The 17,203-nt window shown below is 29.8% G+C and overlaps 2 protein-coding genes across 2 annotated transcripts in view; both read left to right on the top strand.

Annotated features, from left to right (window-relative positions):
* LOC125838698 (aquaporin TIP4-1) overlaps positions 1-15,468 on the top strand; it is an 88,445-nt gene extending 72,977 nt beyond the window's left edge. The window contains exons 2-4 of the mRNA XM_049517738.1: positions 13,654-13,805; positions 14,520-14,761; positions 14,965-15,468. Of these exons, the coding sequence (XP_049373695.1) occupies positions 13,679-13,805; positions 14,520-14,761; positions 14,965-15,339 (744 nt within the window). The 5' untranslated portion in view covers positions 13,654-13,678 and the 3' untranslated portion in view covers positions 15,340-15,468. The remainder of the gene's footprint in view (positions 1-13,653; positions 13,806-14,519; positions 14,762-14,964) is intronic.
* The window catches only part of LOC125838691 (casein kinase 1-like protein 3), a 509,325-nt gene that overhangs the window by 21,646 nt on the left and 470,476 nt on the right, over positions 1-17,203 (top strand). The gene's annotated exons all lie outside the window — the stretch shown is intronic.

The following is a 17,203-nucleotide window of genomic DNA, read 5'->3' as shown; positions in this document are numbered from 1 at the left end:
CTCAATTAATAACAGTAGCCCTCCAAGTGATGCCCATTTTATTATTGATTTCATCTCAACAATTTAATACAACGATCTCACCAAATCTGCTAACTCAATTTTATTAACATAAGCAAAAATGGCCCAATTTGTGATAACAATTTGGAAGGTATATAAAGATAATAATAAACAAGATATGAAGAAGAATATGACAATTGAATTAACAAAAATGAGTATAGAATTTAAGGGCTTATGAACTGATTGGAGAAAAAGAACAATTCTAGTGTGTGAAGGATAAAGGATGCTTTAGAAAGGGTTTAAGCCAATTTTGTAAAATTACTTATTTATCATTAATATTTTAAAAGAATGTGTTAAAATGATATTTTGATAAAATTAATTAATTAGAAGAGTTTAAACTTTAATATGAGTAGAAAGAGTACATTTTATTTCAGCAAGAGCAAAGAATTAATTTTTTATTTACATAAGAGACCTAGTTTTTCTTTATAATATTGTGTATCTAAAAACAGTGTAGTCTCACTTCATTGAAACAACCAAAAGTTCTAATTTTAATATTTGTTTAGAAAAAATAAAGTGTTTGATTTAGCTTCAGAGAGAAAATAGGTGTTTTGGTGGAATAATGAAAAACATTTTTTAGAAGCTATAGAATTAGTTTTTTTCTCAAAGTGCTTTTTTAGAAAATTACTTTTGAAAATATATAATTAAAAATACTTATTAGAAATTCAACTAAATATTATTTGTTGTTCAAAAATAATTTTTAACTTAATTTCTTTTTCTCAACAAATCTAAAAAAAAAGAATGTTATGCTCTCTCTCAGCTACTCTTTAATAACTAATTTCTCACTTTAAATTTTGCTCAACTTCACGTACTCAGCTTGCGTCCCACATAAAATTATTTTGCATTTCATTCCTCATTCGCAATAGATACATGTAAGAGCAAAACATTTTACGTTATCAATATAAGTTAGTGATGGAGTGATGAAACTGTTTCACCTTTAATTAGAAACTTCAAATTCGTATTATGGATGTGAAAAAAATCTTTTTGAAGACGTCACCACTCAAAATGGATCATGCAACATTCTCCATTACACTCATTTCCATCTCGTTTTGTTTTCTCAACACAGTTTGAATGGCTCTAGGTTATTAGTTACATAGCTTTATGTATGTTTTAACTAATAATATAAGTCATATATATAAAGGAAAAATCACCCCATATATATTTAAGGGTCAATATTACGGATTTTAAATTTATTTTTAAAATATTATTGCTTATAACATTTTAATTGAGGGTTATAACAAATCACTTTTTATTTATAAATCAATTTAATTTCACTTTATTAAATAATTAGTCTTCTATAATTATATTTTTATTATTAAGTGATAAAAATAAAGAATCAATATAATTATCTCTTACACATTTTTAGGGATTTTACCTTGATTCTTGTTCTCTTTTTACTTCTTTTTTAACTGTCTTCTATAATTATATTTTTATTATTAAGTGATATAAATAAAGAATCAATCATAATTATCTCTTACACATCTTTAGGGATTTTACTTTGATTCTTGTTCTTTTTTTACTGTCACACCTCAAACCCCACCCCACCTCCGTCACCACGTCTTTTCTAGTCTTCCCACATGCCATATCAGCACCCCACCACCCCCACGTTAAAAAAAATCATTTTCTCTTTCACCTCTTCTCTCATCTCTTGTAAAAACCATTTCTACATCTCAATATCACCAGAAAATCTTCATTCTACAAAAGGCCAAATTCACAATAATAAGAATCTAAGTTTTTAGGATTTTTGATAAAACATGTCGAATAAACCTGAGCATACTCCTAGAAAGAGCCCCAGATTAGTAAAAGCGAGTTCTACTGTTGAAATCGAGGCTCCGGCCTTTAACATATTGACTCAAACACTGTCGCCAAACAAGAATGCAAGTCCGGCGAGAAAGGTTGTTACCGCTCAAAAGAAGAAACAGATTCAGGAAAAGGAGAAGAAAAGTGAAGCAAAGAACATGCTCTGGATACTAGCAATTATCCTACACCAAAACCACGAAAATCAAATTTGAAATAGTTGATTGCAGCTTAGACTCTTAATGGTTATATGTTTTTTTAAATTTTTGAATGATATATATTTGTTTTTGCTACAGTTTTTTACAACAGTATAATATGCACTGTTTTACATTGTCAAACTTATTCTTTTAGTAATGTGTTCCAGTTAGACACCAACTTTATACATCTTTATTTTAAATTTGTCAGAAGCTTCAAGTTAGATACCAAGTGTATACAATTTGAATACCAATATTGGCCAGATTTTTATTGGACTTTAGTATTAAAAACGCCTCATAAACATAGTACACCACAGTTGTATACATTATTACAATTAACTAGTTCTGTTAAAATATGAATTACAAATTGTTTCGTATAATTTCGGGGTACCAGCTCTATACAAACTGCGTATAAATTAGATACAACATTAACTAATTTTAGTTCGGATATCAGTTTGAAACCAAATGAACACCAAATAAAATCACATGAAATAGTTTTATGTTGGCATACATTGTATCTCATTGATCTCCAAATTGAAAAATTAAGAGTGGCATTAAATTGGTATCCAATTTGTATATAATTGATTATTGGTATCCATTTGTAATATAATTGGTATTTTTAACTTGGAAATTTAAGACAAAAAACATAAAACTAAAAAATGTATGAAGTTGCTATCCACCTTGTATAAATATTGTAAAATGAATCTGAAAATGTAAAACAGTGACCATTATATATTGTATCCATCTCAATTACATCTTGTTTTATATTTTTTTTCAAGTGGGACACCAAGTGGATACCAAATGAATATCAATTGTAAATTACATTAACTAGTATCAGTGGGAATTTAGTTGCATACCAAATGGATACCAATTGCATACCAACAATACTTAATAAACTACTCACTATATATTTGAAAAATAATGAGTACATTGTCACAATTAAAACAAAACATACATAAGTTTAAAACACAAAATAAAACAAAATATGATTTTGTCACAATTATAAATTATGATTTTTTTGTGCAGGGTAATTTGAACATGTCTTCCTGTTGTGGTCTTCTCGACGACATGTACTACATGTAACTTTAGACCTTTTGAATTTCACATCAACAAACTTCTAGCATTTAAGTTGCAGTCTTCCTATAGTTCTTTTTGAACAAGGTGACAACTACTTAGGCTTAGACACATAACTTGGTATATCTCACGCGTACTGTCGCATGTTAGAGGTTCAATAGGGATCGCATATGCATCTTCAAGTTGTAGTCTTCCTACAATTCTTTTTGAACAAGGTGAGAACAATTTAGGCTTAGACACATAACTTGGTATATCTCACGTACTCTCGCGTGTTAGAGGTTCAATAGGGATCGCATATGCATCTTCAAAATTCTTCATGGTGTAAAAGGAGAGCAATAATATGTTTCATGCAGTCTTCTGTACCTAAGAACTGTCATTGCATGTCCGCAAGGTATCTCATCATTTTGTACATATTTGCTTGTTCCATAAAAAATTCATTGTGTCGGTATTATAGGATACAAAGTAAAAATACATATGTTGTACCAGTATACAAATTTCATACAACTCTTATTCACACATTTCGTACCTATTTCATGGCAAAAGTCATAAATTATTCATACCAGGATCATGCCACTAGAATACCAAAATAATTTCAACTTGTACATTTTACTTGTCATTTCTTAAACAAACAATATACCAAATTCAGTACATTATTATTCACCAAATACATTCTAATATAATGCCAAAAAAATCAATTCAAACCCAAAATCATACCAAAAAAACATTATCAATTGCCAAAAATTGAAAAATGGCTTAGACAAATAATGAACAAATTCAATGTTCATACTAAAATATAACATTATACATTTAAAAAAATGTCATAATTAAAATTTTTATACACAAAATAAAATCTGAAATCAGTATACAAATTTAATACAATTATTATGCACAATTTTCATAGATAATTCATGTCAAAATTATACCTATTTCATGCTTAGTCTTCACTTTTTCACAGCAGAATCATTCCAATATAATATCAAAATAATACCACTTCCAAATATTAATTTTCATTTATTAGATGATCATAATACGAAATTCATTCCAATATAATTTCAAAATCGTACCAATATGGTATAACCAGTACACCAATTTCAAATAAATTTTAAGCAATTTTCTTAACCAGAAACATAAAAAATGAATGTTCATATCAAAATCTATACTGATTTTAAATAAATTTTATGTAATTTCAAAAAATAAAATTTTATAAAAATTTCAAAAACGTCATAATAAAAACTATTACACACAAATAAAATCTGGATTATTTTTTTCAGTATCACTGTTCATTTTTTACGTTTAGTTTGTATAATAATACAAATAAAAACTCGCAAAGAACACTAATCTGAAGGATCTCATCTGCCACCATGCTTTATTAGTACTGATAACAAACCGTCCATTACAAGAAAGTGAAGATTAAAAAACGAAAATGAAATAGATGAGACTAACGACTAACAAGAGAAAATTTTGAGAAGAGAGAGAAACGTTTGAACAAAAAATGAAAAGAAATTTGTTTAAGAGAATTTTAACTGTTCTGAGCTAAATAAGGAAAATAAATATTCTTTTTTTTTATGAATCTCCTATTTTTATGCCTCATCTTAATTATCATTTATTTTTTCAAATTATTTACTACTACTATATTCGTTTTTACCATATTTAATTTTCACACTAATTGATTTTTACTGCTAATTTAAATCATTTTTTATTTTACTGAAATGTTAAAACTTGCAATTTATTTTTGTTATAACTTGAAAGATAAAGAATAATGTTATAACTTGTAATTATTAATCTTATATATGTCAATTATAAAATTTTCACATATATAAATAAGATTATAGTAATTTTATTATTGTATTAATTTTCATTTATATAATGGTAAACAAATTCAAATAAAATAGAAAAGTAGGATAAGCATTAAAATCATAATTAGGGAAATAATGTGTTTAAAAATACTCCCTCTATTCCTCTTTAGTGGTCATCATTTAGGTTCCGGATAGAAGTAGGATAAGCATTAAAAACCATAATTAGGAAAATGATGTGTTTAAAAATACCCCCTCTGTTCCTATTTAGTTGTCACCATTTAGGTTTTACGCCTCTTAAGAAACTAGGTATGTTTATCATTGTACCCTTATTTAGTGTACTCTGGAAAACAAGTTTTCAATAAATGAACATGAATTAATTTATTTTGATTAATAATTTGACTAATGAACATGAATTATTTACTTTGTTTTCCTATGTTGGTCAAATGGATACTTTCAAGACTAATACTCTCTCAAGGGTAAAATAAGAAGAATATTGTCATTTATGCATTGATTTTGTGAAATGACAAATATTAAGGAATATCATCGTAAAGACAACATGTAAATAGGAATGAAGGAAGTAATATATTTATTTGAAAAATAATCTTTTTGACCCATTAAGTAACACACAAACTATTTTTAGGATCAATCTATTAATGACAAGACATTTTTAGATCAATCTATTAATTGGAATTATTTTAATCCGTTTACAAAAGACTACAAAATCAAATCTCCAATTACTTCTTTTTAAATCACATAATAAGAACCTAACATGTGAATCAAACTACCCTTTAAATGGTACTAATTTTATATTAATGCTGACTCAGCCATGTGTTATTTGAGTACACCTTTTTTTAGCCTATAAAAATGGAAAAAATGAATTAACATCCATGTGGGAAGTAGTTGGACATTATTGGCATATTCTTTATTGAGGAACTTACAAAAATAACTATATTTATAGGGTTAATGAGTACCAATAGCTATAAATATGTTATTTACGATAAATGACTACAATTTATATCACCTTTTTGCTGTATTTTTGTATCATTTTTTTTTATTTATACATTAATACATCTTTAAGTACAACAAACTAAATAAGGAATTGACTCTAAATATAACCCACTATCCTTACATTACGTCCATACAATGAGCAACTTCCCATAATTAACTTTATAACTAAAAATTACTTATTTAAAGATATATCAGGTCATATTCTTTATCAGTTTAACAAAAAATGTGATACATCATACTCAATTTTCTTGTTGTCTCCATATTTCTTATTCTGGCGTTGTAAAGATATTAATAATTTTTTTTTGTTAATTCAAGTTATTGTATGTAAGCAAATTGTTGAATTTGTGAATGAAGGTTAAGTTTTTCGATTTTGAATAGGTGAACTACATGGCAATAGATACACCAGTTGTTAAACAAAAAATGAATACACCAATATAGAATACAATGAATACATTGTTGTTAAACACAAAAATGAATACGTTGGATACAACTATACTTGTATTCCCTAATCATTTTTTTTTATCTTGGATATAGTACTTATCTATCTAGATATAACGGTATTCACAAATCAACATTTCAACTTGTGCTTATATAACAATACAAGTATCTATGTATATAAATATGGATACATTAGACAAACGAGCAAAAAAGATACAATTTGTGGGTATCAAACTGTATAAGTATGGATACATTAGACAAACGAGCAAAAAAGATACAATTTGTGGGTATCAAATTGTATAAGTATTCTTGTAAATAAAATTTTGAAAAGGCCAACAATATAGTATTGATGTATCCAACTATACTTGAATTCCTTAATCAACTTTTTAAATTTGACAGAGTACTTATGTATTCAAATATAATTGTATTCACAGATCAACAGTTCAACTTGTGGTTATATAATAATACAAATGTCTATGTATATAAGTATTCTACTATATACAAAATTGACAATCAAAGAACCCTCAATCTCTTGTTTGTTCATGTTCTTCTTGTACTCAATTTTTTAACAACTATATACATATATATGAAATCAAATTTTCTGACAATTTCAATACAAGCGGACAATGGCACACAATACATGTGTTGAGATAGATAAGTAAATGACATTAAACTTAAAAAAAATAAAGCATACAAATCTCAATTTCATTTTCCTCTTGTTCCTGCTCAACTGCTCTTTTTCAGCACCCACTTGAATCAATATTGTTGACTTTTCTCCTTTTTTCAAGATTAGTTTTCACTTTTGAACCTTTTTTCCTCTTTGCTAATTTTGCATGCTCGATTTCTTCAAGCAGATTTAAGGATATATGGTCATTAACCTTTTTTGTTCTTCTTTCTTTCTCCATTGTAGAAATAGAGCCTGGATTTTTGGCTTGTTGTTGAGTAATACACAAATCAAAAGCAGGTAGTTCATCCAACAATTTGTCAAATAAATGTATGCCTCTAGTAACCCTCCTCGGAGTATCAATTTCAACCATTGAAATGGATAAACAAATTCTTGAATCAAAACCCTATGAAAATAGTAGAAAGTGTAGATGTGTAGATATATAATGCTCATAAAAACGAGATAAATATGCAATTAGAAGATACCTAATGGATACAAAATCACAAAAATCGCTCCTGCAGTGATGTAAAGGATCTTGAATTTGAATGAATTTGGAGGAAAAAATCAGAAAATATGTGATGTATGAATATTGATGAAAGAGAAAATTTTGATGATGGTAAACATGGGAAAATATCATAAATGTGCCTGCCATAATTAATTAGGCATTCAATAATTACTTTCCTATTTAATATTTATTTATTATATTAAAAATATAAAAAAATTATTTATTTGTATATAATTCACTTTGCTATTTATAGTCTAATTATATCCCTATAACATGAAAAAAAATAAAACATAGCTATTTTTCTTGAATATATATGGATGTTTGCCATATTCTGAAGTTTTTCCTTCTTTTGTTCTCTCTGAGAGATTTGGCATTAATTTAAGTCCAATTGAGGATAGTTTTATGAGCAACTTTCACATATAGCAAACACAAAATTCATATTTGTATGCTATAGCAAAGTTTGCATAATTGCGCTCCATAACAAACATAAATATGTATATTTCGCTATACATATACAAAAGAAAGCAGTTGTATAATCTGTTTTGGTATACATATACAAAAAGATCAATTGTATAAAGTGAGAGAGGCAAGCGAGTGAGATCTGGGAGAGTGGGGAGCGAGATCTGGGAGAGGGGAGAGAGGGGAACGAAAATATATGTATATATGCAATTTTCACACATTTTATACATTTGCATTTTTGTATAAAGTGAGAGAGGCGAGTGAGAGAGGGAGATCTGAGAGAGTGGCGAGCGAGATCTGGGAGAGGGGAGAGAGAGGAACGAAAATATATGTATATATACAATTTTCTCTCGCTTTATACAAACACAAACGCATTTTATACAATTTGTGTTTTTTGTATAAAGTGAGAGAGCGAGATCTGGGAGAGTGGCGAGCGAGATCTGGGAGAGGGGAACGAAAATATATGTATATATACAATTTTCTCTCGCTTTATACAAACACAAACGCACTTTATACACTTGTGTTTGTATAAAAAAAACGAGAGAGGCGAGGGAAAGAACGAGAGTGGCGAGCGAGATTCACCAGGAGAGGGTGAAATAGCAACAATTTGCTATGAGGTACAATTAAATCAAACTATATTTATAGCATTTAATTTGAATTAATAGTTTGCTATTATATACAATTTTCCCTAGTTTTATTCACATGTTATTAATATTCAATAAACTTCTATACATAAATTATGAATTTTAAAAACATAGTTTTATCTTCGATTAATCAATATTTACATCGCTAACAAACTTTGCATTAGTAATACGAGGATTTTAAAAAAAATATTATGTTGAAATTAATTATCTTTTACCATCAATCAAACGACCCCTTAGCTAAAGTACCGTAGAATTGGAATTATTGGTGAGATTGTTCCCATTAAGAACTACGTGACAAACCCATTCTGTCGTTAACCGATAGGAATAATTCTTACTTGTCACATACAAAGGCGGAGCTAGGTGGGGTTCATGGGTTCAGACAAATCCAGTAACTTTTTCGTAGACTTTATATTTGTACTAAAAAAATAATTAAATATATATGTATATTAATTTGTGAACCCCTAAAAAAAATTGATTGATAGTTATTAAAGAAATTTAGAACCCCTAACTCTTGATCATGGCTTCGCCTATGGTCACATAGTTCTTGAATTTTTTCATGTTTGTTCAAAAATAATTATAAGAAGGCTACAATATACCATATTGGCGGATCGATGAATAGAATTTGTTCATCTTTAATCGAAGATTTTAAGTTTGATTTTCGAATATGAAAAAAAATTCATTAGGAAATACTTTGTCCTTAAATGGACCTTATGTGGTGCGTATTTGAATTAGTCTCAGAACATCAACATAAATATCGAATATTGGATGAAAAAAAAAGAACTATAATACTATATAGTATACCAATCTTTTCTTCATTTATGGTCATTATTTACTCAAGAAGAAGCAAAGAAAGATACCAGGAAAGTAATAAGTGCCATACAATAGTCCAATTCTATGATATATTTCTTCTAACTAGCATCTAACTTATGAAGATATATAATAATATGCGTACTTTAATTATGTTCAGTTTATTCCTATGTGTAAATTAAATTCAATCTCTTAAAAGAAATCGATACTTGTATTTTTTATTTATAGACCGGCAAAGGTTTTTTTTTTGCTTGGACTTCTTAGTAAATAAAAATATAAATTCTTGTTCTCATCAGGTGTCTAACATCAAATCATTAAAACGTATCATGGTTTGATTTAATAATGTAAAAATATATATTACTGTAGTTAATTATAAATTAATTGATCATAGTTGTGTATGTTCAAATACATGTCAATTGTCATGCATTCATTAATTTGTCATAAACATCTAATAGAATCAAGTTGTTATAAAAAATTAGAGAACTTTATTTTTTCAATTAAAATCTATGATCGAGAGATAGTTGATCATAACTTATTTGTGATCGAGAGATAGTTGGTTCATATATGAATAAGAGATATATGAATTCTCGAGAGTAGCCACGTTAGTGGTTCCCCCTTAGGGATGGCAATGGGGCGTTGCGGGGTGGGGATGGGATCCGCACCGTCGCACCCTACATAATAATTTTTTTTCATTTTCAACCCACCCAACATAACTTTTTTAATATTTTCTTTTTCTAATTAAGTTTGATACTAAAAATAAAATTCATAACAATAGATTTTTTTTTTCATGAAGTTGTATTTATTAATTTAATAGGATAGTGACTTAAAAATTTAAGTTTTAGGGGTCGATTGGAAAACATGTAAGAAATTGTATTATTTTTTATTGAACCATTTTCATATACTATCTCGAATATTTTAGTAGATCTATAGAAATTGTCTTAATAAATAATGCTCTATCACTCTTATAACATGTAAAAAGTTAAAATTAAATTTGAACCCACATAAAATCACATATACCCGCAATCCGCTCCGCCCCGCATTAATTTTAAAAAATCCACTTCAACCCACCCCGCCCCACATTGCCTTAAACCCACCCCTCCCCGGCTCCCCCGCATCCGCCCTGCCCTATTGCCATCCCTATTCCCCGGACTGCCCGATAAATTTATCAAACAAATTAAAGAAGTTGCAATTATAATAACAACCCAAACTTGACCTCCTAATTATCGGGTGGGAACTAAAAAAAAAATCAAACTTGGCATTCTAATTTTTATATATCCACGTAGGTTGTGATGCAGTGCTGAAACTGTTTCACTAATTAGAGATCTCAAGTTCAAGTCTTGGGTATGAAATTTTTTTTGTTGGGAGCGTCATCCTCAAAATAAGTCCCGCAATGCACATCTTGAATTTAATTGGAGCTCAAATTCAGTGAGAAAACAAAAAAAAACCCAAACTTGGCCTCCTAATTTTTAATTATTTTTTGCAGGAAAAAAAGGTAAATATGTAGAGATGATGTTTAGTTTGAACAAAACCATACAATAATTGTATTCTAGTAATAATTTATATGTCCCTCACTAGTAAATTCATGGAATCAACTTTTTTAAAAAGGAGAGGTTGCTATTGGCATTGCAAAGTCAATGGAAGCATATGGTTTCAATTGATAACTAAGGTAGGCCTATTTAAATGTCATAATGAATAGTAACAAGAAAAGAAGTGATCGAGAGTAAAAAAAAAATTGAATGAAGAAGACAACACCAAATGACAAATTCACCAAACATACTCATTATGGTGTATGCCAATTTTATAGAACAACTTTTGCTATGGTGGGATAAAAGGAGCATAGGGCATCTATGATTGAACTAAAGTTTCATCACGCATGCTTCATAAAATTATGTTGTTGTTTAATTTTGATTGGTTGGTGAGTCGAACGTCACATGTGAGTGATACATAACTCGATTAGTTTTATAGTCTTTTACATATTTATTTTACCGCTTTAAGCTTTCAACTTTTTTTCTCATGCTGACATAAATTTATAATTTTAGGGTTGAAGGTAGAAGATACTTACCATCCAAATTAATTAGGAGTAACATTTTTATATGAGATTTGAAGATACCATACAAATGATTGGTCTAACATGAAATATTATTTTCGTTTATTCAAAATTGTAAATAGACAAAGGAAACGTACCATTTCCTCTCGATATTTTAGGGACCAAAATGGAAATTACTCATATAAATAGCCAAATGTTTAACTTGCACTAATATTTTGATATTTGAGAGAAAATATATTTTTATTTACCAAATTATTATTAACACGCTCGGAGTCCATGTAGCCCTGTCAAAAATGAAAAATCCAATAAAATTGAAAAAAATTCATTAGAGTATTATTTTTTTGCCTGTCCTGTGTCTCTAATTGGTGAAATCCTCATATGAGGACTAATTTTTAAAACGACCAAACATTTAAATTATTTAGATAATAAATGATAATAAGATTCGACAAAGTCAATACTTCTTAGCCCTTACCTGCTCTGATGTTATATATTGAATTGTATGATCAATCTATCTAAAAAGTTAAACTATATATTCAAAATAAGATATATAATTTATGTACTTAATTATTCTTGAACATTATACTGTCACACATTAGCCCCAAGAATAATTGAGACTATTTTGTCTCTTGTTAGCATATAAAATGTCTTTTAAAATGAAGTGGTGCCCCAAGTGGACCTCACATTTTCCCAATCAAACTATGTAGCACGTCGGTAGACTTTTTGATTTATGTCCTTTTTTTAAAATTTATTTAGAAGTCATGAGTTTAAGGAAATTATAGTATCAGAGTTCATTAAGTTAGCAGGCTGACCTTGCTAAATTTAAATATAATATATACAAAAAGAAATTATTATTTTTTAAATCTCAAAATTATGTGGAGTAAAATGTTTTCCATTTATCTGAAAAAGAAGGTCCCCATCCAGTTTCCAGAACGGGTTTGAGACAAATCAGTATGAAAAAGATGGGTAATTTTAGGGTGTGTTTGGTAAAAAAATAATATATTTTTTTGTTTTCTACAAAAAAAATTGAAAAATATTTTTTTCGGAAAAATAAATCACTTAAAAATGAGGAAATATAAGTGATATTCTATTTTACATATAATATATAGTGTATGATTTCCCACCCCCCACCCACCAATCCCTACCCCTTTGACCATCCCACCTAGGGGCGGAGGCAGCATATAATGAGGAGGTTCATCCGAACCCCCTTGACGAAAAATATTACTATTTATACATGGTTAAAATTATTTTTTAAGTATGTATAATAGATGTCGAACCCCCTTCCACTAGTTCGTGTGTTTACTTCTCAGATTTTGAACCCCCTTATTAAAATTTCTGGCTCCGCCACTGATCCCACCCCGTCATCCCCGAGGCCCCCCTCCTTCGTATAGTATTTTGCTATATTTATATATAAATCCTCTTGAGATAATAGTGTTTCTTTTTTTTGCCTACTTAACAAACGTTAGCAATTAAAATAAATTAGAAACCAACTTATTTTAAAAAAATATATTTTCGAGAAAAAATATTTTCCTTCATGCCAAATGTGGCATGTACCCTTAGATCGTGATGTGTAATGCTTTATTATTAGAGGATTAAAAAAAGTAGCTTCAAATTATAGTTTTCTCCTTTTCATTTAATATATATATATTAAGATCAATATACTTATCACGTACCCTTTCTATGTTCATGTATATTGATTCTTCTATTCATCGTAATCATTCAACAATTTATTAAGTAGAAATCATACACTATATATTATATGTAAAATAATAGAACAATATATATATATTTCTAGTTAATACAAATACAAAAATTGGTCCTAATTGATTTCTTTGTTGCACTTTACAAATTACAAACAGGTCAACTCTCCTTTTTTAAATTTGTCAATCATTATTAGAATATCGTTTTCACCGTTACTACTTGCCACCGAAATTCTTATCTTACGAGCATGACACTTGATGCCACTTAGACTTTTTTTTTTCTCCAACATATCAACTGTTTATTATCGATTTCAATATTTTTATTCAAATATGTAATTATTTACTTATATAATCAGTTTCATCACTGTCTGCCACCCTAGCTAAATTAAAGTCTATTCTAAGAGTTTGTGTATAAATAGCTGTACGTGGTCCTCCTTCATTTTAAAAGCAAAATAAACCATAGTCATTCTTCATTAATTTGATCAGAAATTAAAATGGCGAAAATTGCTGTTGGAAGTAGCCGTGAGGCTATTCAGCCTGATTGCATCCAAGCCCTCATTGTTGAGTTTATTTGCACTTTTCTCTTTGTTTTTGCTGGTGTTGGATCTGCCATGGCTGCAAGTAAGTTGCATCCATCAATTATGCCTCTTTCTCTTCTTATGGTTCGGTCCTTCTCTGGATCCCACGCATAGCGGGCACTACTGCCCTTCGTTCGTTTTTAGTTGTCTTGATAATGTTTGACACAATTATTAGGAAGAAATTAATAAAGAGGGTTGTTTGATCAATATATACCTTATTAATTTTTTATTTATATTTGTGCCTCTTCATGGCACAAAATAATTAATGTTAAGGCAAAGTTGGAAAAAGATAATTAATTATCTCTTGATTGTTTAAATTGACAACTAGAATAAATATTTTTAATATACATGACAACTATTTAATCATTCATTTCGATTTGTTTGACCTACTTCCTTTTTTAGTCTGTTAAAAAAAGAATGACTTTTTCCAAACCTTTCAACTTTTCACCGCATGTTTGAGACCACGAGATTAAAGAGCGTTTATTTAAAAAAGTATGACTTTTTCCAAACCTTTCAATTACTTTCCACAAAATTTTGTGTTTAACACCACAAAATTAAAGTGTGTTTTACCACATTTGACATATCAGATTCAAGAATCTTCTTTACTTTTTAAAATATTGTATCAAGTCAAAATAGATTAAACAAATTGAAATTGAGAGGGTATAACTTGTGTATATTTGGCTAAAAAAGGGGTATAATTATTTCATAGATGGTCATCAAATGGTTTGGTAATTGTAGTATTGTTGAATGAAAACAGATAAGCTAAATGGAGATCCACTTGTGAGTTTATTTTTTGTGGCAATGGCACATGCATTGGTGGTGGCTGTGACTATCTCTGCTGGTTTCCGTATTTCTGGTGGTCATCTCAACCCTGCTGTCACACTTGGCCTTTGTATGGGTGGTCATATCACTGTCTTTAGATCAATCCTCTACTGGATTGACCAGTTACTTGCTTCTGTTGCTGCTTGTGCTTTGCTCAATTACCTCACCGATGGAATGGTAAGTACTCATTCCTTTTAATTTGAGAGGTAATTACATGTTTGATTCGACGTGAAGTTTAAGATCGATACTTGAATTGATATATCTATTGAACAGTTAATTAATGCTGGTAAAAGTTTTAGAACTCTTTGTTAATATCTGTTGAAAGTTTTTTTTTGTTGTTGTTGTGTTTGTTGATCTTCTCATTTTTGTATTTTTTGTAGATAACACCAGTTCACACCCTAGCAAATGGAATGAGCTATGGACAGGGGTTAATTATGGAGGTGATTTTGACCTTTTCTTTGTTGTTCACTGTGTATACTACACTTGTGGACCCCAAGAAGGGAATTCTTGAAGGAATGGGCCCACTTCTAACTGGGCTTGTTGTTGGGGCCAATATCATGGCTGGAGGGCCTTTTTCAGGAGCTTCAATGAACCCAGCAAGGTCATTTGGGCCAGCTTTTGTAAGTGGAATCTGGACTGACCACTGGGTTTACTGGATTGGGCCTTTGATTGGTGGTGGGCTTGCTGGCTTTATTTGTGAAAACTTTTTCATTGTTAGGTCTCATGTTCCTCTTCCAAGTGAAGAGACTTTCTAGGTTTTGTAACAAAGGGTAGATGCCTATTGTTGTAGTCTTGGAGTGGCTTTGGAAGTCTACTAGTCTGCCTTGCTAGCTATGCATGTATTTTCTATGTTTCCTTTTTGTAAGTTTATGTTTAATAACTTTCTATGAAATTGTGCACAAACTTTGTACAAGAGAAAAAACTAGACCCGCCACGATATTTTTATTAAATTAGGTCTAGGGCCTACTCACACCCCAAAAGCTAGCTCAAACGGCAGATGATTGCTTAAGCCTTATAAAGAGTCCACCCATCTCATTAACCACCAATGTGAGACTTCTGTCATTCTTTAACACCCCACCTCACTCTCAATGCTTAGCATCTGGTGCATGAACAATTTTGATTTTGGGGCCCCCAGCATTGCATGAGATAAAATGTAAAGATATGGCGCATGGTCTACTCAACCCCAAAAGCAAGTTCAAAGGGAGGAGGATTGCTAAAGTATTATAAGGAATTCATCTATCTCATTAACCACCAATGTGAGACTTTTGTGCTCTGATTCCATGTTAAATTAGGTCTTAGACCTAACTCACACCCCAAAAGCTAGCTCATGAGGGGAGGATTGTCAAGTCCATATAAGAAGACCATCAGTCCATTCCCCAACGTAACCAATTTGGGACTTTTACTCACTCTAACAATTTTCCTATGTTTTTATATTTCATTGCGAAACTAAAGTACTAAACTAAGATGTAAAATATAGTGCTACATTTTGTTATGGTGAAGTGAGAGAAACAAAAGGACATGTAACATATCCTATTAATTATGCCACATCCATGTTTGGCCTTGAGCTTATGAATGATCTAAATTTACCCTTCTTGTCATTGTTGTTAATCACATAATAAAAAAATAAAGCTACTTTAATAATGATGAGGGGAAAATGAGATTTTTTTTAACGGAATGTAAATTTATTATAAATCATATAGTATATATATATAGGAGCAAATTTGAACCTTTCTTCTTTGTTTTATTATCTAATACTTAGTGACCATTTATGAATTTTAGTTAGAAAAATGATGGGGGACTATGAGGGAAACAATATTTGGGCTAGGAGGTTTAAGGGTTGATATAGTGCAATTACATGTGGTATATGGATCATTGTTGACTAACTTCCATGGCGTCAGTCAAACCTCATATAGTTTATAAAATTCATGTACTAAAGTTAGTAATTGTTTATTGTACTCTCGTTTAGTGGTAGAATAGTATCCTAATACGATAAAAGATCTCGATTTGATTCTTAATTAATAATGTAATTTAAAAAAAATGGTCGAATTAATCAACATTTTTGGTTTTTTCTTCGTAAATATAAAACTCAGCTAATGACCCATAAATCATAATTTAGTGGGAATCCTAGTTGGCAACACTTCGGTGAAGGGATTAGTTTTACATGACTTGCCGCATTATTAAAAATAAGGACGGCTAGTTTCACATGACTTGCCGCATTATTAAGAATAAGGATTGTTAACTCTTGAGGGTATTTGTGGTCTCTTGGGATAATAACGGAGGTATTTTTATCCCAAAATGTAACGAAAGGTAAATATGGTCTATTTCACATAGTTCAGGAGCAATTTTGACTCTTTTTGTATAATTATTATTGTATCTACGTGGAAAGAAAGCAAGTGGAAATCGATCCCAAATAAAGCATATGCAACTCCACCAACATGAGTTGTGGTGTGGTGATGAGATTGTTTCACTCTTAATAAGAGATTTCGAGTTTGAGCTCTGAGTATGAAATTCTTTTTGTTGGAATTGTTGGAAGCTCAACACCCGAATGAATGATGTAGTGCGTGATTCAAATTAAGTCAGAGTTTTTATGCAGGCTACAGATATCGAATCATAAAAAAA

This window comes from Solanum verrucosum, unplaced genomic scaffold, assembly GCF_900185275.1.
Source record: "Solanum verrucosum unplaced genomic scaffold, falcon-dt-bn FXZP01000182.1, whole genome shotgun sequence".
NCBI classification, from domain to species: Eukaryota; Viridiplantae; Streptophyta; class Magnoliopsida; order Solanales; family Solanaceae; genus Solanum; species Solanum verrucosum.
The sequence above is the reverse complement of the archived record's forward strand: the minus strand, read 5'-3'. Positions and strand labels throughout refer to the sequence as shown.